The sequence below is a fragment of the Pristis pectinata genome, chromosome 28 (assembly GCF_009764475.1).
Source record: "Pristis pectinata isolate sPriPec2 chromosome 28, sPriPec2.1.pri, whole genome shotgun sequence".
Lineage (NCBI taxonomy): Eukaryota > Metazoa > Chordata > Chondrichthyes > Rhinopristiformes > Pristidae > Pristis > Pristis pectinata.
Genome location: NC_067432.1, coordinates 6,340,557 through 6,367,508, shown reverse-complemented (window position 1 = coordinate 6,367,508; position 26,952 = coordinate 6,340,557). Strand labels below are relative to the sequence as shown.

Genomic DNA, 26,952 nt, shown 5'->3' with positions numbered 1-26,952 from the left:
AGGCCCTTCGGTCCAACTCATCCATGCTATCCATGCCCTACAATCCTCAAATATATCTGTCCTCCTCCACTTCTGCCCTCTCTGATAAGCCTCATTTCGTCCCCTCCAACATTTGTTTCTAAGACAAGATAAGATCTCTTTATTAGTCACATGTACATCAAAACACACAGTGAAATGCATCTTTTTGCCTAGAGTGTTCTGGGGGCAGCCCGCAAGTGTCGCCACGCTTCCGACACCAACATAGCATGCCCACAACTTCCTAACCCGTACGTCTTTTAGAATGTGGGAGGAAACCGGAACACCCGGAGGAAGCCCACACGGACACTGGGAGAACGTACAAACTCCTTACAGACAGCGGCCGGAATTGAACCCGGGTCGCTGGTGCTGTAAAGCGTTACGCTAACTGCTACACTACCGTGCCTCCCCTATAACAGAACCTCTCAGCTCTGGAATTCATCCACTGTGGGGAAGGCGAGATTGCCACAAACATGTGCTAACAGTTGACAGTTTTGAAGACTAGTATGTTGGAGGATGACACAGTGACTCAGCTAATAGAACCACTGCCCCACAGCACCAGAGTCCTAGGTTCGATCCTGACCTCGAGTGCTGCCTGTGTGGAGTTTGCATGTTCTCCCAGTGGCCGCATGTGTTTTGTCCCACATCCCAAGGATGTGAGGGTTGTGAGGTTAATTGGCTGCTGTGTGAAGGTGAGTGGTGGAGTCTGGGGGGGGGGCAGTTAATGAGAATGTGGGAAGAGTTAAAAAAAATGGAATTAAAGTAGGATTAGAGTAACTGGGTGGTTGATAGTTGGCAAGGACTTAGTGGGCCAAAGGACCTGTTTCTGTGCTGTGTGGCTCTGTGGACAGGCCTGACCAACTGTTGAAGTCATCCAGCTGGTCAGACACTGAAGGGATCCTTGATCTTGCACTGGGATAGAAGTGGAAATCTGTGCCTGAGAAGGCACCCACCGCCTCTGAGAAACAGAAGACCTGCCCCAATAACACATTGGGCATTAAGGTGTCATGAAACTGGAGAGTCACATTGTCTATACTCGCCATTATGAAGAGCAATGCAATTAGTCCCTCTTCCTGTTTTTTCACTACACTGAGCTTCTTTCCAATTACGTGTCAGGAGACACACGAGACGGCAGATGCTGGAATCTGGAGCAACAAACAATCTGCTGGAAGAACTCAGCGGGTCGAGCAGCATCTGTGGAGGAAAGGAAATGTCAATGTTTCGGGTCAAAATTCTACGTCAGGACCGAGAGGGGAGATAACCAGTATAATGAGAGGAGGAGGGGTGAGACAGGTCCCTGAGGTGATTGGTGGACTGGGTATTATGTATCCTTCCCATATCAGACTCTGCAGACACAAAGGGGGTCACACAAGGTGGGGGACACACACAGCAGGGCACAAACAGTGTGGAGAATGTCTAAGGGGAGGTGGTGTAGAGGGTACTCTTGTGATGGGTACACATGGTGAGGGCTAACACATGGTGAAGGCATACAGCAGGATGATGGACACTGAGACGTACATGGAAATACTTGTTAAGTTATTTAAGTGCAATGAGCATTTTTGTTGGTTTTGTAATGCTCAGAGTTATTTCTTTTGGGTTGCCCTGTATTTACACAGCTGAGGTAGTGGAATCTAATATCTCTCTTGGAAGTATATCTGTCAACTTCCACGTTAGACAAAGATGCCAAGCAGCAACTATTTGTGGGATGCAAAAACCCGTACTGCTCTCCGTCAGAAACCTGTGGATGCAGTCAGTGCTGCAGAGCCCAGTTATGTTTTGGCCATGTGCTATAAGGAGAGGTCGGACAAACTTGGGTTGTTTTTTCTGGAGCAGCAGAGACTGAGGGGAGACCTGATAGAAGTTTAGAAGATTATGAGAGGCATAGATAGAGTATCTTTTTCCTGGGGTCGAAATGTCTAATGCTAGAGGGCATGCAGTTAAGATGAGAGGTGATAAGTTCAAAGGAGATGTACGGGTAAGTTTTTTACACAGAGTGGTGGGTGCCTGGAATGTGCTGCCAGGGGTGGTGGTGAAGGCAGATACAATAGGGGCATTCAAGCAGCACTTAGGCTCACGGATGTTCAGAGAAAGGAGGGATACGGATGTGTAGGCAGAAGGCAATAGTTTAGTTAGGTGTTTAATTACTAGTTTAATTAGTTTGGTTGAAGGGCCTGTTCCTGTGCAATACAGTTCCATAGTTTATGTTCTGAGGAAGTTTCCAAGAAAATTGGATTTAGATTTTTCTTTATTGTTGATAGACTTCATTTTGGTTTACAAAGAAGAAAATGTTTCCTCAGATTGTTTAATAGAACTGTCTGATTGAACTTTGCTGCTAATCTTTATCGGAATTGGTTTATTATTGTCACATGTACCGAGGTACAGTGAAAAACTTGTCTTGCATACCGTTCATACAGATCAATTCATTACACTGTGCATTCAGGTAGTACAGGGTAAAAACAATAACAGAATAGAGAGTAAAGTATCACAGCTACAGGGAAGTGCAGTACAGGTAGACAATAAGGTGCAAGGTCAAACAAGGTAGATTGTGAGGTCAAGAGTCCATCTCATTGTATAAGGGGATCGTTCAATAGTCTTACACCATGGTGTAGAAGCTGTCCTTGAGCCTATTGGTACATGCTCCTGTATCTTCTGCCTGATAGGAGAGGAGAGAATAGAGCATGTCCTGGGTGGGTGGGGTCTTTGATTATGCTGGCTGCTACACCAAGGCAGCGAGGGGTATAGACAGAGTCCATGGAGGGGAGGCTGGTTTCTGTGTTGCGCTGGGCTGTCTCCACAACTCCCTGCGGTTTCTTGCGGTCCTGGGCAGAGCAGTTGCCATACCAAGTCGGAGTTTAGGGTTGGGCCATGTCATGTCTCATCCTGCCCATTCATTATATCCAGGGTTGGACCATGTGGTACCTTAGCCCGATCTTCATTCAGTAGATTGTAGCTGATCCTCCAACTCATCTGCTTTCTCTCCCAATTCACCTTTCACTCAATTACCTTAATTTTAAACCCCCCATATTGAGTGTTTGTAAGTAACAGAATATTCCAAGGAATGTTAGCAGACGAAATTTGACGCAACAACGGAGACCTGCCTCATTAACGCATTGTACGTTCAGGTGACGTGTGGTTGAGGAATCACTAAAGGGGAGAGGTTGGGTCAGATCAGCAAAAGCTTGGCCAAACATGTTAAAGAAGCAGTGCTGCTTGGGGTGGGAATTCCAGAGCTTGGGACGTAGGCAATTTAAGGCACGGCTGCCAGTAGTGGCACAATTGAAATGGAAAATGATGGAGGCCAAAATTGCTAGAGTGCAGAGATCTCAGAGGGATTGTAAGGCCAGGCGAATGTGCAGAAGTGGGTGGAGCTGAAAACGAGGATAAGAATTTTAAATATGACACCTTTGGAGGCATAGGCCTTAATTTTGTGAAAGCCTGAGCCCAAAGTGGGCGATGAAGCTGTGGAGTCCAGGGACATGGAGAGGTTCCTAGTGATCTCCCAGAGTTGACCTGGGGGGGGGGGGGGGGGGGGTGGGAAATGGGAATTCCACCACAGGGGGCCACAGCCAGCGATCCCAGGGCAGAAGTGGTGAACCATAGTCCCATAGTCCCTGTACATGTTTGGGAGAGAGTAAGGGGCAAAGGTGGCTCGTCTTCTCCTTTCAGGAGCACTCATGTCCACAAGGAAAACTAAGATAAGGTATAGTAACGCTTCCTGAGCTGCCTCTAGCTCACAAATACCCTCCTGGGAGGTCTGGGGTGATGGTGAGATCATAAGAAAATAGGAGCAGGAGTAGGTTACTCGGCCCCTCTAGCCTGCCCCACTATTCAATATGATCAAGGCTGATCTTCCCCAGGTTTTGCCTCCTCTTTCCCATCACCCTCAGTCCCCTGATCTTTCAAAGTCATTCTCTGATCACCTCTTCAGGAACTCCATTAGGATCTGCTCTGTATAATTAAAGAAGGAACCCATTGCAAGCTGACAATTTAGCCAGTAACAATTAATATACACACATTGCTGCTCAGTAAAATGGAGATCATTGTTTCTGGCCTCAGCCACTGCACAGACTCCAACCCTAGTGAGTGTACTTAAAAGAGAAAAACATATTATTCTTAAAGAAGATCCAATAATATAACAACATCACCCCAGCTGTCCCCCTGTATATGGTCTTACTGTGCTGCTTGGAAGGTTAACATCAAGATGGTGGGTCAGGAAGCGGGGCAGTAGGCAAAGTCACTGCTGATCTGAACAAGCCCAAATTTATCCTGATGTCCAAGTCGGGAGAGGTTACAGAGAACTCCGAGGGTCCTGGGGCTGAGTTGGGGAAGAGATGGGGAAGAGTGATGCCACGGAGGGATTTGAAAACAAGGGCAAGGATTTTAGAGGCAAGACCTTGCTTAATGTGAAGCCATTCGATGGGACGAGATGAATAGAGTGGGAGAAGTCTCCAGCGGAACATCAACAACTGTACAAACAGGGAAAAGAAAAGAGTCAGCAGATCAGGCAGCATCTATGGCAAGAGAAATGGGGTTAGCATATGAGGTCGTGGACACTTCAATGGAAGAGTATAGGCAGATTGGGTCAATGGCCTGTTTGTGATAGTTCTGTGTAACATCTGGTGACTTAAGTGTCCTCTCTCCCGCTTTGTGACAGGCTTCTAGTTGGTGCACCATGGGCTGGGGTTGGAAAGCAAAAGACTGGCGATGTGTACCGGTGTCCGGTGAAAAACCAGACCAGCTACGGATGTGGAAAACTGAACCTAGGTATAGTATGAGTCATTGCGTCGGTGATTCTTTTTGCAAAGGGAGTGATCGGTGTTGAGAAAAGAAATCCTCCTTCAAAATGAGTGAGCTAACATCTGATTCTGGGTCACTGGGTCACTGAAGGGAAGTGGACATCAATTTATAGCGATTATAAACATGAGACAGACGTTTAACTGAAGTGACAATGTCTGTGCTAATATTATTTATTCATTCACAGGCAAGAATTCTTGAACTGAGTAGTTTGCTGGACCATTTTCAAGGGCATTTCAGAGCCAATGACATTGCTGAATGTAGACGCTAGACTCTAAAGACACCAGACATCCTCAACTAAAACTTGAAGAGGTTTTACTGCAATTCAATAGTTTCTTAGTCAGCATTACCAACATCGACTTTCAATCCCAGAATTTATTTATTTTAATTTAAATTCCACAGCTGCCGTACTGGGATTTGAACTCCACTATCAGATCATTAGTCCAACTCTCCAGATTGTGAACTTTATTACTATGTTACTGTACCCAGAGGGAGCTTGTGTAAATGATGGGGTATTAGTCCACCTATATATGACACTATAGAAGTCTATAAAATCATGAGGGGCATAGATAGGGTGAATGCACCCACAGTCTTTTTCCTAGGGAAAGGGAACTAAAAACTAGAAGACATAGGTTTAAGGTGAGAGGGAAAGATTTAAAAGAGATCCACGGGGCAACTTCTTCACAAAGAGGGTGGTGCGTACATGGAGTGAGCTGCCAGAGGAAATGGTTGAGGCAGGTACAACAACATATAAAAAATACTTGGACAGGTACATGGATAGGAAGGGGTCAGAGGGGTATGAGCCAAACACAGGCAAATGGGACTAGCATAGATGGGCCATCTTGGTCGGCATGGACGAGTAGGGTCAAAGGGCCTGCTTCTGTGCCGTATTACTTTATCACTCTAAAGATCCGCGATTCCTTGCCTGTGCTCCTCAGAAGTTACAGTTGCTGTCTGAGCCCTGTGGCCATGGAGGAGATGGAAGTCTGACTTCTTTTCCTGCCCAGCTGCTGTACTTGATGAGTTCTGGAGGAGGTGCAGCCTTCCACGGTTGAATAGCTTTTCAGTCGTGCTGACCAGGCAGTGAAGAATGGTCACCTCACACACTCAGAAATTTGTGGCACAGCTGATCACATCCATGGCACCAAAATTTAACTTTAGACAATTGCTTCCCAGCTCTCCGAGCTCACCAGATCCATTTTAAGTATGATAAATGTTTCAACCATTGGATACTTCAGGCCATGAATCCAGATTACCAATTAATGTAAATCGATGCCTCCGGTTGCCGAACAGTCTGTGAGGTGCAGTAGTCTTTGTTCTCATCCTGTCTAAGCCTATCATAAGATTAGACACTTATTATTCCTCTGTCTCCTTGTTCCCATCAACAACAACCCCAGCCAAGCCATTGGCCTTTTATACCTGCACTTCCCAGCCCTGGTAACACCCTCCTTAATCTTCTCCGCACTGCCTCTGGTGTTGTCACATCCTGTTTGTCGCACAGTCCTCTACTAACTAATGCTTTATACAGTTCTAGCAGAACCTTCCTGCTCTTTTATTCTGTGCCTTGTTCAATGAAGACAAGCTACCTGAACCACCTTATCCACTGGTCCACCTACCCTCTGGGATCTAGTGGACGTGCACTCCAAGATCTCTCTGTTTCTCTGCTGTTCTGGGTAAGCTACTACTCATGTGCGCTCGACAAATGCATTACTGCTCTGAAGTGAAATCCTTTCACCACTTTTGAGACCACCTCACCTGTCCCTCTTTCCGTAGCCTGGAACTTTTTTCCTCCCTGTCAATAACACTGCCAGTTTTAACATTTATTGTGACCCCTAAGTACATATACCACAAAAAGCAAGGGGACTAATACTGTAGCAACAAACAAAATGCTGGAGGAACTTAGTGGGTCAGGCAGCATCTGTGGAGGGAAATTGACAGTCAATGTTTTGGATCGAGACCTTTCATCTGGACTGAAAGTTGGAGGGAAGACAGTCAGTACTGGTTCTGGGCTTTGCACAATCCCATTGCATAGAGCACTCCAGTCAGCAAGATTCCTGTCAACCATTGCCCTTTGTTCTGTTGCATTAGTCTTAACACAATACACATTGAATTGAGAAGGTGCATCTGTTAGTTTGAAAATCATAATAAAGCACACTTCCAGCAGCATTTATACCATAATAATACTAAAGCAGTTCTTTTAATAGGTTTGATTCAAAATCCAATTAAATTGTTTTTTAATTTAATATCTGAGTCAGAATTATTGTCTAACCACAGCTCTTGAAGTGCGATGAAAGTTGGAATAACTAAGGGATGTGGGAAGCTTGGTTTAATGTAATCCACTTTTGGGTTCAGACTTGTCTAATCTACTGCTGTTTTGTTCACCCAAGGAAGGGTATCCCTCCCTTATGTATCAGAGCACAAGGATAATATGAGGCTTGGGATGACTTTAACCAGCAATCCCCAGGATCACTCTTTTGTGGTAAGTCTGCTGTTTCTTTTTAAACTTTGTTATAAATACATTTATATTGAAACCCTAGGATTCGGAGGTTGCATTTTGAGGAAAGATTGAGCAGATTGTGTTTTTGCTCTCTTGATCAGAATCAGGTTTATTATCACTGACTTATATGTCGTGAAATTTGTTGTTTTGTGGCAGCAGGACAGTGCAGAGACATAAAATCATGATAAATTACAAAATAAGTCAGTAGCGCAAAAAAAGGAATAACAAGGTGGTGTTTATGTGTTCATGGACTGTTCAGAAATCTGATAGCGGAGGGAAAGAAGCTGCTTCTAAATCGCTGAGTGTGGGTCTTCAGCCCCCTGTGCCTCCTCCCTGATGGTAGTAATGAGAAGAGGGCATGTCCCGGATACAAGATTCTGATGGGTTTTGACAGAGTGGATGCTGTGAACTCCCCTGGGAAGGAATCTGGAATGAGCTTCTTTAGTCTCAGTATAAGAGAGCGACCATTTAAGACAAAGATGAGAAAGGATTTATTTCCCTCTGAGGGTCATGGTTCTTTGGATCTTCTACACAGTGAGCTGTGGGTACTGACTCATTGGACACATTCAAGGTTGAGAGGATGGACTAAAGGGGAATTATGGATCATGGAGAACGGGCAGACAAGTGGAGATGAGCCAATGATCAGATTGGCCGTGATCTTATTGAGCGGCCAAGCAGACGGAAGGGTTGAATGGCAAACTGCTTCTCCTGTTTCCTTCAAATATCAGCACTTCAACAGCCCCCAGATATTCCAGCAAACAGTTATTGAAGTGTGGTTGTTAGTAGGGGAAAAATGATAACCCCCCTTAAACACAGCAATCCCCTGTAAACAGTGACATGATACATAACCAGTGTATTTGCTCTGGGAGATAATGACTAAGAGATAAAATTTGGTCAGTGCATGGGAGAAAAGTCTCCTTCAAAATAGCACCCATTCGTTCTTTAGTGTCCATTGAAAGAGTAGACAAGCCCTTGTCCCATCCAAAAGGCAGCACCTCCTGCAGTGCAGGATACCCTCGGTGCTCAACTCACATGCCTGCTTGGAACTTGTCCTCAAGTGCCTCGGGTGGGACTTGAACCCACAACTTCCTGTCTTGAATGAGAGTCCCTGAGCCAAGCTGCATTGTAAGGAAAAGAAGAGCACCAAGTGACAGATGGTGGAAATCTGAAGTAAAAAAAACAAAAAATGCTGGAAATGCTCAGCAGCTCTGACAGCATCTGTGGAGATGGAAGCAGAAACCCCTGTTCCTCTCTCCACAGATGCTGCATGACCTGCTGACTATTTTCAGCTTATATGGCATGGAAGTGAAAGGAAAAATGAACATGGTAATCTACAGCATCCATTAATCGTGCATTTTGAACAAAATTGATCTTCTTCTGTGGTATTAAATTATACAGATTGTTGCATAATAAAACTATGGGAGACATAGATAGAGTAGATTGCCAGCGCCTTTCTCCCAGGTACATGTCAAGTACCAGAGGGCATAGGTTTAACGTGAGAAGGGGAAGGTTTAAAGGAGATTTACGAGGCAAGTTTTTTACACAGAGAGCAGTTGGTGCCTGGAACGGGCTACCAGGGGAAATGGTGGAAGCAGATACGATTGAAACATTTAAGGGGCATTTAGTCAGGCAGGGAATGGAGGAATATGGACCATGTGCAGATAGGATTAGTTAAAATTGGCATCATGGTCAACACAGACATGATGGACCAAAGGGGCTGTTCCTGTGTTGTTCCTATACTGTTCTATGTTCTTTTATCACGTTTTGGGATGAAGTACAATTCAGCGATCCCAGCACAGAGTTTCCTGCATTGGCCGTCCATGTGGGAATAGTCCTGTGGCCGTCACACCCAGGCTCGAGCCGCACAATGTCCCATCCATCAGTTTTAGTCCTACAAGAAGTCCTTCGTATTTTGGCCATACTCTTTATCACCTGGTTGTAAAAGCCACGCAGATATTTGAAAGGTTGATTAGTGTTGGGCAGTGGTCCTCATAAAGCGCTGGTTCCACATGAAGCAAATTGGATTAAATCACTGCCGTGGAATTAATTTTACCAGATAATACGGTCGGATAAGAGGAGAGAGGAAACAGCTGATTCGTCAGCCCGTGAGGCAGCAGTGGCAAGTGTCATGGGAATGGTCTACAACAATCAGCTGGCCACAGTGCAGTCATCCTTGGGGAATCTATATGGCCGCCATCACCATGTCTCTTTCCCCTCCTCCACCTCTCCATCTGTCCATCACCACCCACCGGTTCCCCTCCCCCTGCCATTTCCATCTGCCTTCTCCACCGTCCCTTGACCCCATGCTCCTCTCCTATCAGATCCCATCATCTTCAGCCCTTTGTCAATGCTTCTGGCACTATGCCCACTCTCCCCTCCCCCATCTACATAACACCCCCTCCTCACCTGGATCCACCTATCGCCTGCCAGCTCTTGCTCCACTCCTTCCCTCCATCTCCCCTCTATCTTTCAGTCCAGGTGAAGGTGATCGACCCACAATGTCGACTGTCCATTTCCCTCCATAGACGCTGCCTGACCTGCTGAGTGCCTCCAGTGCTTTGTGTGTTGACCCTTGGGGGGGACTGTATTTGACCATGGGGGCGCACCTCAGCCAGACCCCAACTTTATCCTCACCTAATATCCAATTGAAGCTGCCAAGAGACACTAAGCCAAGGTCTTGCCGACTCTTTGGTGACAGTCAGGAATCTCCACAGACTCTCAAGTAGCAGGAGGTTATCCCAGTGAGGTGGCCGCCATTAATTCTCAACTTGTCGTCGGTATTATTGGCGTGTGTGGGTCATACCACAGCAAAAGCAGCCCCCACCTTACAAATTTATCAACGATCACTTCTCCTGTAAGTTCACTGATGTAGGTCTTGGCGAGTTGGTGGGGGTCTGAAGACGTCAGGCTGACAGCGTGTTTCAAGTCTCTCCCCGTTCTCATTCGCTGCATCAATGGTGAATGCTTGACACCATCACAGTCACATCTACTGCAGTGTGTGATGGAGTTTAGAACTTCTGCACCATGGACCTCTCATACGCTAAAGGATGAACTCTTGAACTTTGACCTCCCAATCTGCTTCTTCATGGCCCTTGCACTTTTTTTGTCTACTTGCACTGCACTTTCTCCGTAACACTATGTTATGCATTCTGTTTTCTCTTTACTACCTCAATATAATTATGTATGGCATGATCTGTTAGGATGGTAGGCAAAACAACAGCTGTTCACTGTATCTCAGTACATGTGACAATGATAATCTAATCCAATCCATTATAAATTACTCTTTTGTGCAAGCGCTTATTCTCCACCACAAAATTCCTCCAATATTTGGGATGGTGAAGAAGGTTTTGGTATGCTGGCTTTCATCAGTCAGGGCACTGAGTGTAAAAGTTGGGAGGTCATGGTGTGGTTGTATAGGACGCTGGTGAGGCCGTGCTTGGAGTATTGTGTTCAGTTTTGGTCACCCTGCTATAGGAAAGATGTTATTGAACTGAAAAGAGTGCAGAAAAGATTTAGAAGGATGTTGCCAGGACTTGAGGCACTGAGTTATAGGGAAAGGTTGGACAGGCTAGGACTTTATTCCTTGGAGCGTATGAGACTGAGAGGTGATCTTACAGAGGTGTAAAAAATCATGAGGGGCATAGATAAGATTTCTTTATTAGTCACTTGTACATCGGAACACACAGTGAAATGCATCTTTTTATGTAGAGTATTCTGGGGGCAGCCCTCAAGTGTCGCCTTGCTTCCAGCGCCAACAAAGCATGCCCACAACTTCCTAACCCATACATCTTTGGAATGTGGGAGGAAACCGGAGCACCCAGAGGAAACCCACGCAGACACGGGGAGAACGTACAAACTCCTTACAGACAGTGGCCAGAATTGAACCCGGGTTACTGGCGCTGTAATTGCGTTATGTTAACCGCTACACTACCGTCCCTGCCAATGCACTCAGTCTTTTTCCCAGAATTGGAGAAATAAGAACTAAAGGACATAGGTTTAGGGTGAGAGGGGAAAGATTTAATAGGAACTTGAGGGGCAACTTTTTTTACACAAAGGATGGTATCTATGTGGAATCAGCTGCCAGAGGAAGTGGTTGAGACAGTTACAATAACAACTTTTAAAAGGAAGTTGGACAGGTACATGGATTGGGCAAATGCTGGCAAATGGGACCAGCTTGCATGGGGCATCTTGATTGGCATGGACCAGTTGGGCCGAAGGGTCTGTTTCCATGCTGTATGACTCTAAACTTTATGATTTATTAACTTCCTCAATATGCCAGACCCGTTTTACAGTCTCGTGAGTGTCCATTGAATTCTAAAATCAGGCACAAAAGTCCATGTTTTTAGGAAGAATTTGGAGGAGGTTTTGAAGGGCTGCTCTGAAAGGGAGAGCAGTTCAGGCAAACCTGACCCCTTCCTCATCCCTTTGTACTTGGGCAACACGGTGGCACAGCTGGTCGAACAGCTCCAGCGACCCGGGTTTGGTCCTCGCCTTCAGTGCTGACTGTGTGGAGTTTGCACGTGTGACCATGTGGGTTTCCTCCGGATGCTCCGGTTTCCTCCCACATCCCAAAGACTTGCAGGTCGGTGGTCTAAACAGCTGCTGTAAATTACTCCAAGTGTGTCCGTGAGTGGTAGAATCTGGGGTCAGTTGATGAGAAGAAAAAGATACGATTAACGTAAGATTAGTGTAAATTGGTGACTGATGGTTGGCATGGACTCCGTACGGTCTCTCTCTGTAACTCTATGACTTGTGTGATTTCTGCTGTGGCTCAGTGAGTAGCCGACCCTCTCTCACTGCTGTGTCAGAAGCTAGTTGGTTCAAGTCCCACTCCAGTGACTTATAGAGCAATACAGCACAGATACAGGCCCTTCGGCCCAACGAGTCCATGCCGACCACAGTGCCCACCCAGCTAATCCCAATTTCCTGCATTCGGCCCTTATCCCTCCAAGCCCCACGCCTCAGTGTACCTATCCAAGTGTTTAAATGATACTGTTGTACCTGCCTCAATCACTTCTTCTGGCAGCTCATTCCATATACTTACCACCATCTGCGTGAAAAATTTGCCCCTCATCTTTCCCCACTCACCCTAAATCTATACCCCCTAGTTTTGGATTCCTCTACCCTGGGGAAAAGGCTGCTATCATCCACCTCATCTATGCCCCTCATAATTTCATAAACTTCTATAAGATCACCCCTTGTTCTCCTGCACTCCAAAGAATAAAGATTGATCCTGGCCGACCTCTCCCCTCAACTCAGGCCCTCTAGTCCCGGCAACATCCTCATAAATCTTTCCTGCACTCTTTCCAGTTTAACCACGTCTTTCCCATAACAAGGTGACCAAAACTGTCCACAGTTTCGACTTGCACTAAAGCAGCTGACCTGACACTTTAGGGAGAACAGTCAGAAGCTGCTGTCTGTCACATGAGAGGTTCTGAGGCCCACAGGGAGGTAAATGATGCAGAGGTACAAAGGAGAGCAGGGGAGTGACCCCACCCAATATTAGTCCCTTAATCAATGAGGTTATCTATTCATTATCACCTTGAACTCTGGTGTCGGATCTGGTTATTTTCAAATCCGCAGGTTCTTTCAGGAGTCCAAGAATGAGCTGAAAACAACTTGGTGCTTCACAAAGTTTTATTGGAAAAGTTTAAAACAAAGAAGCAGTCGCAGAGCACATGGCACTAGCTTTACTACTAGGAGGTGAGCCGAGACAAAGGAACTAAAATGAGCTAGGGCCAGTGGGGGGAAGAGAGCAAGAGAGTGATTAACAAAAGACGACACCTCTTATACCTGAGATAAGAGGTAATCCTTAGCTAACAATAGTCCAATCAGAAAATCTATTCGATACCTGTGGCTAAATCAACCAATGAGAAAACTCGCACTCATCTGATGGACGAACCAATAAACTAGGAAACGGCCATTCCTTGTACAGCCACTTGAGGTGTATTAAACACTGTACATGTTAAAAACTACTTAAAACAGTCCAATCCAACACTGGGATCCTGCTGTGCACACATTTCTGCTGCATTCCCCACAGTGAAATCTTCACTGGCTGTAATGCACTTTGGAGTGTTTTGGTGCTATAAAAATGCTCCTGGTAAGAGTTGCTGGATAAACAAATGGGAGCTCAGTCTTCACTGAAATGTTTGTCTGTTGACCCTAGGGAGAACAGAGCTAAATATAAGGGCCGAAGCTGCAGGCTGGCTCTGCGCCATAGTTCCGCAGATGCTGCAGTTTCAACCAGGGACAATGTTAAGACTGTGGCTCAGCACCACCCCCGATGCTGCCTTTAGCGACAGACCTACTCGGATGTGGTTAGGAATCATTCCCAAAATCTGATTGGCTTCAATGCCGGGCTTTTCTTTCCATCCTTTTCTGCCGTCTCTTTCTGTTCAATATTTATTATTTAATCTGTCAACGTTCCTGAACCCGACAGAGCAAGCCAGCTGTACTAACATCAGCTCAAACTGGTGTTAACCCTAGCTGATGTATATGTGTCTCTGTGTTTTTTTGTGTAAGTGTGTGTTGGTGTCAGTGGATTGGTGTGGGGAGTTTTGTGTGGGGGGGTATTGGGGGTTGGGTGGGCGGGTGTATGTGCATGTGTGTGTGAGAGTGGTTGTGTGCTTGTGTGTGGCTGTGTGTGTACACATGCATCTGGGTGTGCAAGCAGCTGTGTTTGTGTGTGTGTGTGTGTGTGTGGGGGCATGGGTGGGTGATGAGTCAGCTGTGGGGTGTATGTGAGAGCAGTTTGTGTGTGTGTGAGAAAGTGAGCAGTTTTGTCTGCGTGTGTATGTGTGTGTGAGCTGTTGTGTATCTGCAGGTGTGAGCTACTTATGTGTATGCGCAGGAGAGTGGTTGTGGTGTTTGTGTGTGTGTATTTATGTGTGTCCATGTGAGAGCAGTTGTTTGTACAAAACAGCAGTTGTCTCTGTGTGCGTGACGGAGAGGTGTGTGTATGTGTGTGAGCAGTTGTGTGTGTGAGGAAGTGGTATGTGTCTGTGAGGGAACAATTGTGTGTAAGAGAACAGTTGCCTCTGTGTGTGTGTGTGTGTGTGTGTGTGCGCGCGTGCGTGTGTGCGTGTGTGTGAGGGGTTTTGCATGTTTGTGTGTGTGTTTGAGAGGGAGCAGTTGTGTGACAGAGTGGTTGTGTATGTGTGCCTGGGGTGTTTGAAAGTTAATTTTCCAGTGAGATGGTAGACGTTGTTCCCGCTGGCAGGAGAACTGATAAACAGAAGGTTCGTGTTTAGAAGTCCAGGCACATGATCCAGTTGGCAGAAGAGGAGAGGGGTTTTACCTAGTGCTTTGTTGTGACCTGGAATGTACTTTCTGAGAGGATGGGGAAGCAGATTCAACAGAAGTGGAACTTGGACTTGTACCTGAAGGGTTTCAGTACTGCACAGAGTCGGGGTGTGGAGGAATGTGATAGATCTTCCAGGAGATTCAGCTGAGACACGATGGGCAGAATGAGCTTGTCCTGTGTGGCATGACTCATTTGAATTCCCTTCTAGTGATGGGCTCAGGGCCTCCTTCAAGTCATTCACCTTACTGTGGCAACACCAGAGTCTTAAACCCAGAATGAGAAAAGATAGACATTTGCACTTCTATGGAACCTCTCACAATTCAGTACATCCAAAGTTCTTAATAACCAATGAAGTACTTTGTGATGACTTTGTTGTATAGAAAATAACTTGGCACATTTTTATGCACAGCAAGCTCCCCAAAACAAGCAAAGTGATAATGACCAAATAATCTACTCATTCCAAGTGACGTTGATTGAGGGATTGGTGTTGGTTAGGACACTGGGAATAATTCCACTGCTTATCCTTGAGATAGTCTCATGGGATATTTTACATCAACCTGAGAGAGCAGACCTGGCCTTAGTTTAATAAAGGAGGCCACCTGACCAGTATTGCGTTCCTTCACTGGAAGGTCAGTCTAGACTCTGTACTCAGGTCTCTGGAATGGGATTTGAACCCACAACCTGCTGACTCAGAAGCAAGTGTGCTGGCCGCATGGCCATGGCTGACCCAAAGCAGGGTTCTGACAGGTTGCTGTAGGTTGTTGTCATTTCTTCGAAGTTATCCTTTCTTACTTTGTTGATTGTTGTCAAGGTTCCCGATGATCAAACTCCATCTTGAAACAAAAGTAATTGTCCATTTTTCACAATGGTAAACGATATTCCCTATGATTCCTTGTGTTCTATGGCTTTGTTCAATGTTAAAGATGTCCGCCCTTCCAGTCGAGACCAGACAATGCATAGAGCCTGTCATGTTGGGCATGCAAGGCTCCATTTATCTGATTTGAATCAAAGAAAAGAGCTTTAACAAAGTTCTGGCCAACATCTCTTCTGCAGCTATGTGGGGCCTTGTTGAGGCTGTACCTGGACAATGGTGTTCAGCTCTGGTCTCTACACCTAACAAAAGATACACATGTGATAGAGGGAGTGAAGCAAAGGTTCATCGCCAATTGATTCCTGGGATGGGCGGCTTTGTCTTATGATAAGGGATTACATATACTGGACCCATATTCTAGTGTTTAGAAGAATGAGTAGTGATTTATTGAAGCATAAAATTCTTATGGAGCTTGACAGACTGGATGTGGAGCTGAGGTTTCCCCTGACTGGGGTGTCTGGAATCAGGGGTCAAAGTCTCAAAATAAGGACTTAGTTTAAGAATAAGTAAGGTTGTAGTCGAGAAGAAAGTTCTTCACGCAGAGTGTAGAGAATTTTTGGGATTCTCTCCCCAGAAAGTCTAGGGAGGCTTAGTTGCTGATTATATTCAAGGCAGATACTGAAAGCTTTTCAGATATTAGGGGAATCGTTGCTTATAGGGTTAGTGCAGGAAAGTGGCACTGAGGCAAAAGACTGGCCATGATCTTCTGGAAGGGAGTAGCAAATGCACGAGGTTGAACAGCCCACTTCTATATCATATATTCTTAAAACAGTCAAAGTCAAGTTTATTGTCCTTTGCACAAGTGCATGCATGTACATACAGGTGTAATGAAAAACTTACTTACAGCAGCATCACAAATTGGTAGATTGGTAAATTGGTTTATTATTGTCACATGTACCGAGGTGCAGTGAAAAACTCGTCTTGCATACAATTCATACAGATCAATTCATTAACAGTGCATTGAGGTAGTACAAGTGCTACAGTCACAGAGAAAGTGCAGTGCTGGTAGACAATAAGGTACAAGGTCATAACGAGGTTGATTGTGAGGTCAAGAGTCCATCTTATCGTATTAGGGAACCATTCAATAGTCTTATAACAGCGGAATAGAAGCTGTCCTTGAGCCTGGTGGTATGTGCTTTCAGGTTTTTGTATCTTCTGCCTGATGGGAGGGGGGAGAAGCGAGGATGTCTGGGGTGAGTGAGGTTATTGATTATGCTGGCTGCTTTACCGAGGCAACGAGAAGTGTAGACAGAATCCGTGGAGGGGAGGCTGGTTTCCGCAATGTACTGAGCTGTGTCCACAACTCTCTGCAGTTTCTTGCGGATATGGGCACACAGCATCAGATAAGCAGCATTCATAAGAAATACATAAATTATATTCGATTTTTACAAGAAAGAAGAAAGAATATCCCATTTTTCTCCCCATTTCTTCACATGGGATCTTGTTGCAATAAGTAGCGTTCACTTCATTATCTCTCCAGCTCTGACCTGATGCACACCCTGAATTTAAATTATTTAAATTTAAAAAAAAAATTTTTTCTTAATTTACAGCATGTTAACAGGCCCTTCCAGCCCAACAAGTCCGCGCCGCCCATTTTAAGTAATCGTCCCATAGGCAGCTATCTGCATCCTAAACACTGGAATTCCCTCTCTGAAGTTTTCTTGCCCTCTCATCCCCCTTTAGACACTTTTTAAAACCTCTCTCTTTGGTCAAGCTTTAAGATGCAGATGTTAAGGAAAGAGAGGCGGAGAAACGAAGTGGTTAGGGAAACACTTCCAGATCTTAGGCTCTTTATGTTGATTGGTGGCATTTTTTTTATTAATAATAGCTTCTGTGAGACATCTTACTACATTAAACTTACTACGTATATCCAATTTGTTGTCTTAAGCAACTCTGCTCTGAATTAGTTGGTCTTGATTGGTAGGACTGTGAGGTTGACAGGCGACAGGTCAGTCAGGTCCTCTGCTCCCAATTAGTAGGCAGTTACTGACCTCGAGGGATGTCCACAGGGATCGGGCTGCATGCATCCTCCTCATGTGCCCTATTAGAAACAATCCAGCTTTGGTACTGACCTAAAAATGGAAGGGCCTCCTCTCACTGAGAGCCAGTTGCAGTCCCTGAATATAGATTTACATAATTGTTTATCCAAAAGAAGTTCCCGAGGGTTGCTCCTAAATAAAATCTCTTGGCAGGAGTTCCTTCAGCTTCCACTCCAGTGCTGTTCTTTCACTGGAATCGTGATTCCAGGACAACATTGGAGTTTGGGAAATAAAATCAGGCAGTGTTGGAAGTACTCAGCAGGTCAGGCAGCACCTGTGGATAGAGAGACAGTTAACGAGTCAGGTCGAAAACTTTCTGAGTTTCTCTGATGAAGGGTCTTCAACCTGAAACGTTATCTCTGTTTCTCTTTCCACAGCCTGACCTGAGTGTTTCCAGCATTTTCTGTTTTTATTTCAGGCTTCCAGCATCTGCAGTTTTTTGATTCTTGGGGGAGAACGGGAGAGGTTGCGATGATTTCCCCAACCGTAGTGACGAGATGGGGTGAGAAGCTGTCTGAGATAGATACGTCCGTGCTGCATCCTTATCACTTGTGTATTTACATGATATCAGGACTCCAGTGAGGCCCTGGTCTCTAGAATATTCTAAATGTCTGGGAAGAAGCCAAAGGGAAGTCCATGGTCTGGTGTAACTCTGCTGATTGAGGCCAAGCAACTTTTGCAGTCAGCAGCAGTCTCACGAATAAGGCTGCAGTCACCTATCCTTCCCGTGGGGCTCACTGTCTCTGGCATGTATTTGCTTTAAGAGCTGGAGAAGATGAGGAAATGCCTTGGAGTTGGGTCTGACCCAACATTCACAGCAGTTCTGAAAGCAAACCCCCATTAAAACCACAGACCATGCACCCAATAGCTCACAGACACTCACAAAGACATTATAGCATCATTGTTAATCACATTCTCATGTTCCAAAGGGGATATGTATTTATTTTGAACTTATTGCTTGGTTATTGGAGAAGCATGCTTTTAATGTTATGTTCCTGTTTGGTGGTGTAGTGTCAAATAAAACCTTGCACCTACAGATATTTGAAACAGCTACAACTTGCATTTATGTAGTGCCTTTGACAGAGCAATAAATTCCCAAGATGCTTCGTGGAGTGTATTCAGATAAAATTTGTCACCAAGCCATGTATGGCAGCAGCTGATTGAAAACTTGGTCAGAGTTGCAGATATTAAGGACCTTCTTAAAGGAGAAGACAGCAAGAGAGAGAGGGAGCGTGAGTGTGTGTGTGAGAGAGTGAGGGAGAGTGTGTGTGTGTGTGTGTGTGTGTATGTGTGTGTGCGTGTGTGTGAGAGAGAGGGAGAGTGAGTGTGTGTGTGAGAGAGAGAGGGAGAGTGAATGTGTGTGAGAGAGGGGGAGAGTGAGCGTGTGTGTGAGAGAGAGAGAGCATGTGTGTGGGGGGGGGGTGAGAGAGAGAGAGGGAGAGAAGCAGCAAGGTTTAGGGAAGGAATTCTAAAAGCTTGGTCCCTTGGCAGCTGAAAGCAGGGCCACCAGTGTGGAGTGATTAACGTCAGGGTGTCAGGAAGCCACATGTGGAGCATTCAACTGATTCCATGAGCATCCATATGCTTTGCAGCAAGTTCATAGCTACGGTTAGCAGCAGTGAGGAGGCTGACTGGGAATGTGACGTCTTTGTATAAAGGGTCAGAATTCTGGGCCAGGTGCTCACTTTGTCCTGCTTTCCTGCTTTCTCCACAGACATGCGGACCGCTCTGGTCTCACGAGTGCGGAAGCTCCTACTACAGCACTGGCATCTGCTGCAAGATCAGCTCCAACTTCAAAAGTGCCCGAGCCTTTGCACCCGCCATCCAGCGTACGATGACTGTCCCTGTCGCGATCCACTCATGTGTCTTTAGTGGTTAAAGCAATGTGGTGTCTGGCCTAATGTTGTCACAGATGAAGGGAATAATACTCATAGGAAAGCTGTGGCACTGAAGGAGCCATTCGGCCCATTAAATCTGTGCAGGCTACTGGTAGAGCAATCTATCAGTCTCATTCCCCTCCACTTTCCCCATTGTCCTGTAACTTATTCCCTCTCAAGTGTCCGTCGACGACCCACTTGAAGGCCCTGGTTGATTAGCTTCCACCGCCCTTACAGACACTGAGATCAGAATCAAACTACTCTCTGAGTAGAAAAGTTCTTTTAACTCCTTACACTTCCCCCTTTTGCCCGGAATTTTAAATCTGTAATCTGCTGATCCTTGAACTGTTTGCCAATGGGAACAGCTTCCATCGGTTTACCCTGTCCAAACCAGTCATGGAGTCCTCCCAACTTTTTATGCAGTAAGGACAACCCAGGGGCAAAGATAGGGTGAATAAGCACACTCGTTATCCCCAGTGAAAAGGAATCAAAAACTAGAGGGCATAGGTTTAAGGTGAGCGGGGAAAGATTTAAAAGGGACCTGAGGGGCAACTTGTTCACACACCACCCTCTGCGTGAACAAGTTGCCCCTCAGGGGGGAGGTGCTTTGCAAGGAGAACCTTTGTTAAGGCTGCACCTCTGGTCTAATGTTCAGCCGAAGTTCCACGTCACTGGGACCATTCTAGAAAATCTTTCCCCCACCCACCGTAGGATCTTCACTTCCTTCCTAAAGTGTGTGTCCAAAATTGGATGTAGTGCTCTAGTCTCAGGATCACAGGTTGGTTGCAACGTAGAATAAGGCCACTCAGCCCACAGTAGTGTAGTGGTTAGCATAACACTTTACAGCACCAATGACCCGGGTTCAATTCCGGCGACTGTCTGTAAGGAGTTTGTACGTTCTCCCCGTGTCTGTGTGGGTTTCCTCCGGGTGCTCCGGTTTCCTCCCACATTCCAAAGACGTACAGGTTAGGAAGTTGTGGGCATGCTATGTTGGCGCTGGAAGCGTGGCGACACTTGTGGGCTGCCCCCAGAACACTCTACGCAAAAGGTGCATTTCACTGTGTGTTTCGATGTACATGTGACTAATGATGATATCTTATCTTGTTTGCAGCTCTGCATAAGAGCAGCTGACAAGAGTTGCAGCCCAACCAGTGTCTTGAACAGATTCAATATAACTTTTGCAGTTAAGAATCAGCATGTCTGGATGTCAGGCACCTGATTAACATGACATTGAACTTTAGTTGCTTCCTTTCACAGGCTGTGAGACGTACATGGATATTGTGATTGTTTTGGATGGTTCCAATAGCATTTACCCTTGGTATGAGGTCCAGAACTTCCTAATAAACATTCTGAAGAAATTTTACATTGGACCAGGCCAGATACGGGTGAGTAGCACTGAATGCTAGTCCTTCCGCTTGTAACGAATTAGGGTATGACTCATCCATGTAATGGGGCTTGTCACATGTTGCAGTGTGCAGCTCCCACACATCTCGGGCTTTTGCCTTGGAGCAATGACGGTTCAGGGGAAATTTGATGGAGGAAGTTCAAAATCATGGAGCGAATAAATTGTGGGTGGAGGGACTGGCAGGAAGGTCACTAACTGGAGGAATCAGACTTGTGGTAAGTAGCAATAGACATAGAAGGGTTCATGAGAAGGTGTTTTTACACAATGAGTTGCTGTGATCTAGAACACTGTCTGGTCCTTCAAAGAAAACCAAAAACAAAAGGCAGATGTGAGAAAGTTTAAACAAAAACAGAAACCACTGGAAACTTTCAGCAGGTCAGGCAGCACCTGTGGAAGCAGAAACGGTTAACGTTTCGGGATTCTATCTCTGAGACTGGTAACCCCGCTCGGGGAGCTCTTGATCTGATCTCTAACCCAGGCCAAGGTTATAGATTCAAGCCGGCTTGGTAACTGGGGATAGTTTACTTCTATTCATTCTCGAGATGTGGCCATTAACGGTCAGGCTGAAGGTGATTGGCCACGTCCCGTTGATCTCGAGAAGGTGGTGATGGGCAAGCTTCTTCTTGCACTGTGTCAGTTAGTGAAATGAAACTACCTCAATCGTGCTGTTCAATATTGACCTCAGGACCATTAGAAAATCAGCCAAGATTTCATGGAGCAGAAAGTCCTCTCTGCACATGAAGGAACTGGATGAAGAGAATGGAATCAAATTGACCACCACTGCCAACTTTCTAGACTTACACTCAATGGCTACTGACTCACAGCATTCCCCTGTATCCACCCACACCAGGCAGCAAGGGGAAAAATGACAGGAAGATAACTGAGAATGGTTTTGGTCCAAACATGGACCAGAGACCAGAATTCCAGAGGTGAGGTAAGAGTGACTGCCCTTGACATCAAGGCAGCATTCGACCAAGTTTAGCATCAAGAAGAATTTGGTAAAACTGAAGTCAATGGGTATCAAGAAAACACTCCAATGGTTGGAATCATACCTGGGATAAAGTGAGATAGTTGTGGTTGTTGGAAGTGAACCACGCCAACCCCAAGACATGACTGCAGGAGTTCTTGGGGCAGTGTGTTGAGCTTCAGCTGCTTCATCACTGACTTTCCTTCCATCAAAAGCAGGGGTGTTCATTACGATTGTACGATATTCAATTCCACTTGCAACTCTACAGCAAATGTAGCTGTCCATATCTGCAGCAAGACCAGGCAACATACTGGCAAAGACTGATAGGTGGCAAATAACATTCATGACCAAATCCAACAAGAGAGAGTCTAACCATCCACCTTTGACACTCAGTGGCATTAACATCACTGAGACCCCACCATTAACATTCTTGGGGGTTACCATTGACGGAAACTCAAGTGGACCAGCCATAAACACTGTGACCGCAAGAGTAAGTCTGAGGCTGGGTATCTTGCAGCAAGTGACTCAGCTCCTGACATCCTAAATCCCTTCCACACCTACCAGGCACAAGTGTGATCAAATACTTTCCACTTGCCTGAATTATTGTAGCTCCAATTCTCAAGGAACTCAATGCCATCCAGAACGAAGCAGCCCTGCTTAATTGGTACCTGATCTGCCACCCAAAACATTGATTCCTTCCACCCAGTGCAGCACCATGACTACCAGTCACAAAATGCACTGCAGTTACTTGCCTAGACTAATCCAGCAGCACTTCCTGCACCCGTGAACCTGTCACCTAGAAGGACAGCAGCATATGGGAACACTACCAACTGCAGGATCGCCTCCAATCCATCACCATCCTGATTTCGAGATAAATCGACAGTCCTTCATTATTGCAGCGTCTAAATCCTGAAACACCTTCGCCAACCGCACTGTGGGAACACTTTCACCAGAACGACTATGGTAGCTCACCACCATCTTCTCAGCAGCAATTAGGGATAAGTAATAAATGCTGTCCTTTCCTGCATCATCAAGATCCCAAAAATGAAGTTAAAAAGCGTGGTCGGATTTCAGCCCATCAGCTTAGACTAAATCTGACCACAGATCCTAAAGATGCATAAACAGTTTATTAAATTTACCGTAACACTCTAGAAGTCATAACACTGACTATAAACTTCATCTTCCTAGTCTGAATTAATAACTTCAGGACTTAACCACAAAGAACCCTTTTCTTGAAATAAAGAACTGATTTATTATAACGGTTCAGCTTCAATCTGAATAACCTAAAATGGAATAAATCAGAAATGCAAAACCCTGGAGCCATAAATGTCTTTATGCTTTAATGGTCATTAAATGGAGGTCTTTTAATAAATAGATTTATTTACTTTTGCAACAGCCTCACATTCAATGCTCACTGCTAGCTTGTAGAGAGCTGGCAGACAGCTTGCCGTATCCTGAATCCAATGAGTTATCCATTTGCGTCAATACTAAGGGAACACCTCATAGAGTTTTGTAGAATCATTGAGATGTACAGCACTGGAACGGGGCCTTTTGGTCCATGTCGTCAATGCCAAGGGTGATATCAATCCACACTAATCCCATTTGCCTACATTAGGCCTGTATCCCTCTCCATCTTTCCTCTCTAAGTACCTGTCCAAACGCCAATTAAATGTTCTTTTTTCTTTTTCAATCTTTTTATTAATTTTCAGATTAATACAGATTAATACATATAACATCGGTAATTATACACGTAATACAAAGAGATTGGGACAATCATGACATATATAATCATAAAGAATAAAAAAAATATTCTAGGCCCCACGGTTTCTTGGTAAATGAATATATTACGAAAAGAAAGTCAAAAGGAGAAAGAAAAAGATTTATTATATTAAAAAAAACCCAAATCGAAAAAAAATTGTAATAAAACGAAACAGACTGAAACAAAAATCTCAAAAGAAAAAAAACTGGACTGATATTTCTCGATGAACAAAGAGCATTATTATGTCATCAACTCCACTCCTCTAAATTCACAGATTATTAAAAATGGATCTATATCATATGAAAATATTGAATAAATGGACTCCAAACTTCCTCAAATTTAAGCGAAGAATCAACAGTGCCACTCCTAATTTTTTTCTAAGTTTAAACATGATATAGTTTGAGAAAACCATTGAAAAGCGGTGGGGGGTATTGGATCCTTCCATTTAAACAAAATGGATCGCTTGGCCATTAATGTAACAAAGGCAATCATACGACGAGCAGCAGCAGATAGGTGGCCAGATTCCATCACTGGTAACCCAAAAATTGCAGTGATTGGGTGAGGTTGTAAATCAATATTCAGTTGAAAGAATGTTGAAAATGTCCTTCCAATATTTTTCCAAAAGAGGACAGGACCAAAACGTATGTGTCAGGGAAGCCACCTCCGAATTACATCTATCACATATAGGATTTATATGGTGATAAAAACGGGCTAACTTGTCCTTCGACATATGGGTCCTGTGAACCACCTTAAATTGTACAATTAAATGTTGTAATCGTATCTACCTCCACCACCTCCTCTGGGAGCTCATTGGAGATATTCACCACCCCTGTGTGAAAAACATACCCCTCAGATCCTCTCTAAACTTCTTCCCTCTCGCCTTAAAACTGTGCCCTCAAGTTCTGCACTCCCCTGCCTGTCCTACGTTCCAGTGAGAACAAACCCAGCCTATCTTATCTCTCCTTGTAACTACAGCCCTCCATTCCAGGCAACATCCTGATGAATTATTGTTTTTAGCCTGTACGACCTCAATGCCCTGTGTAATGAATTGACCTGTACGATCGGTACGCAAGACAAGTTTTTCACTGTACCTCAGTACAAGTGACAATAATAAACCAACACCAATACCAATCTCTTCTGCACTCTCTCTATTGCTACAACATCCTTCATGTTACGTGATAAGCAGAACTGTACACAATGTGTCTCAAAACTGCACCATTCAGTGGATCTATTGGAATCGACTTTAACATCTGATTTTCAGGTTGAAGAATGGAAAATTGGTTGTGAAACACGCTCACACTGACCCCGATTCCATGCCCTGCAGGATCTTACCCCTGACAAGGCTCCACCTACAAACTGTCCAGCACCCGGAATAGGGGAGGGGGGGGAGAACCACATTACTGAGGCCTGGGAAAGGAAAACTCGGGTGACTGGTGCGGTGCAGAGTGTCGGGCAGACTCTGTTGAGGGGAGAGTACCGGGTTCTGATGTTTGGTGTTCTTGCTCTGTAGCTGGGAATTGTGCAATACGGGGAGACTGCCGTTCACGAGTTTGAGCTGAGGGACTACAAGTCTGTTACTGATGTCGTCAAAGCCGCAAGGAGCATAGAGCAGCGAGGAGGAACAGAGACCAACACGGCGCACGGCATTGAGATCGCACGGTAACAGTGAACTAACCACATCTTCCACTCCAATTCAGCAGCAGGTGGTTAGAAGTCAATGGCAGGGACCAGATTAACCTTGTAACCCGTCTGGTGGATAGCTCCGAGAGCCAAATAGTCCTTCCATTTTATATGTTGATGCATTGTGCGTGCCTTAGAGCTCAACCTGTTGCGATCTGTTCCTATTGAGTGGGTGGAGGTAAACCTTTCTGCACGAATTTTGGGTTTGAGAACATGGGACACTGTAAAGCAACGCATTTCAAAAGGCATTTAATGCTCTCACCAGCTAATCACAGTTTAGAAGACTTTGGAATTGTTAGCTTTGGAATTGTTTTACTGTTCACTCTTCTTTGCAGCTTGGTGTATATGACAATAAACTAAACTGAAACTGAAGCCCAGAATGTTAGAGCAGTTCCATCTCCCAACCACTTTCACATCTTTTGCATCCTAAACTTTTGCTCCCTATTTTGATGCTGTAGTATAGTGGTTACGTTTCCGGATTAACGACCCAGGGGTGGAGGTTGGGGTTTTCAAGTCCCACATATGTAGCTGGGCATTAATTTTTGTTTGTTTGTTCACAGGACATGGCTACACTAGCATTTATTGTCCACACCTAACTGCCTCTAAACCAAAGAAGCAGTTAAAAGTTTGGGTTTAACTTGAACTTGCCAGTAAACTTGAACTTGAGTCAACCATGTTGGAGTCACATGTGGACCAGATCAGATTGAGGCAGCAGATTTCCTTCCCTAAAGGACATTAATGAACCAGCTGAGTATTTACGACAATTCCATTAGCATTACGGTTACCATTATCAAGGTTAACATTAATTCCAGATTTTTACTCAATTACTTCTACTTGAATTCCCAGCTGACGTGGTGGGATTCAAACATATCTCTGCGTAAATGGTCCAGAACCTTTGCTGCTAGTTCAGTAGCACAACTACTACATCACAAGAAATAGAAAGGAGAAGCCATCAACAGGAATGGTGACCATAAAGCTAATGGATTCCTGTTGTGATTGGCCATTCCTCTAAGTATTGTGAAGGTGCCATATCCCTCTAAGCCTTTCCTGTCCATGTACCTATCCAAATGTCTTTTAAATGTTGTTATTGTACCTGCCTCAACCACTTCCTCTGGCAGCTCGTTTGATCTACCCACCACCTTCTGCATGAAGAAGTTGCCCCTCAGGTCCCTTTTACATCTCTCCCCTCTCACCTCAAACCTGTGCCCTCTAGTTTTTGATGCCCTTTCTCTTGGAAAAGGGCTGTGTGCATTCACCCTATCTCTGCCCCTCGTGATTTTATACACCTCTATAAGGTCACCCCTCTGTCTCTTACGTTCCAATGAATAAAGTCCCAGCCTGCCTAACCGCTCCCTGTAACTCAGGCCCTCGAGTCCTGGCGATATTCTCGTAAATCATCTTTGCACTCTTTCCAGCTTAACAACATTTTTCCTATAACAGGGTGTTTTAAACTCTACACAATACTTTAGGTGCGGCCTCACCAACGTCTTGTACAACTGCCATATGACGTCCCAACTCCTATACTTAGTGCGCTGACTGATGAAGGCCAGCGTGCCAGGCGCCTTCTTTGCCACTCTTTCTGCCTGTGATGCCACTTTCAGGGAACCATGTACTTCTACTCCTAGGTTCCTCTATTCTACAACACTCCCCAGGGCCCTACACTGTGACAGTCCTCCCCTGGTTTGGTGATAAGCCACAGTAGAGAGGAGGGCAGTGTGGTGATGTGCTCCCAAAGTTGCTGAGAA

The 26,952-nt window shown here is 45.1% G+C and overlaps 1 protein-coding gene across 1 annotated transcript in view; it reads left to right on the top strand.

Moving 5' to 3' along the window:
• itga11a (integrin, alpha 11a) overlaps positions 1 to 26,952 on the top strand; it is a 151,238-nt gene that overhangs the window by 41,478 nt on the left and 82,808 nt on the right. The window contains exons 3-7 of the mRNA XM_052040445.1: positions 4,670 to 4,779; positions 7,197 to 7,288; positions 19,234 to 19,348; positions 20,654 to 20,781; positions 25,038 to 25,186. Coding sequence (XP_051896405.1) covers positions 4,670 to 4,779; positions 7,197 to 7,288; positions 19,234 to 19,348; positions 20,654 to 20,781; positions 25,038 to 25,186 — 594 coding nt within the window. The remainder of the gene's footprint in view (positions 1 to 4,669; positions 4,780 to 7,196; positions 7,289 to 19,233; positions 19,349 to 20,653; positions 20,782 to 25,037; positions 25,187 to 26,952) is intronic.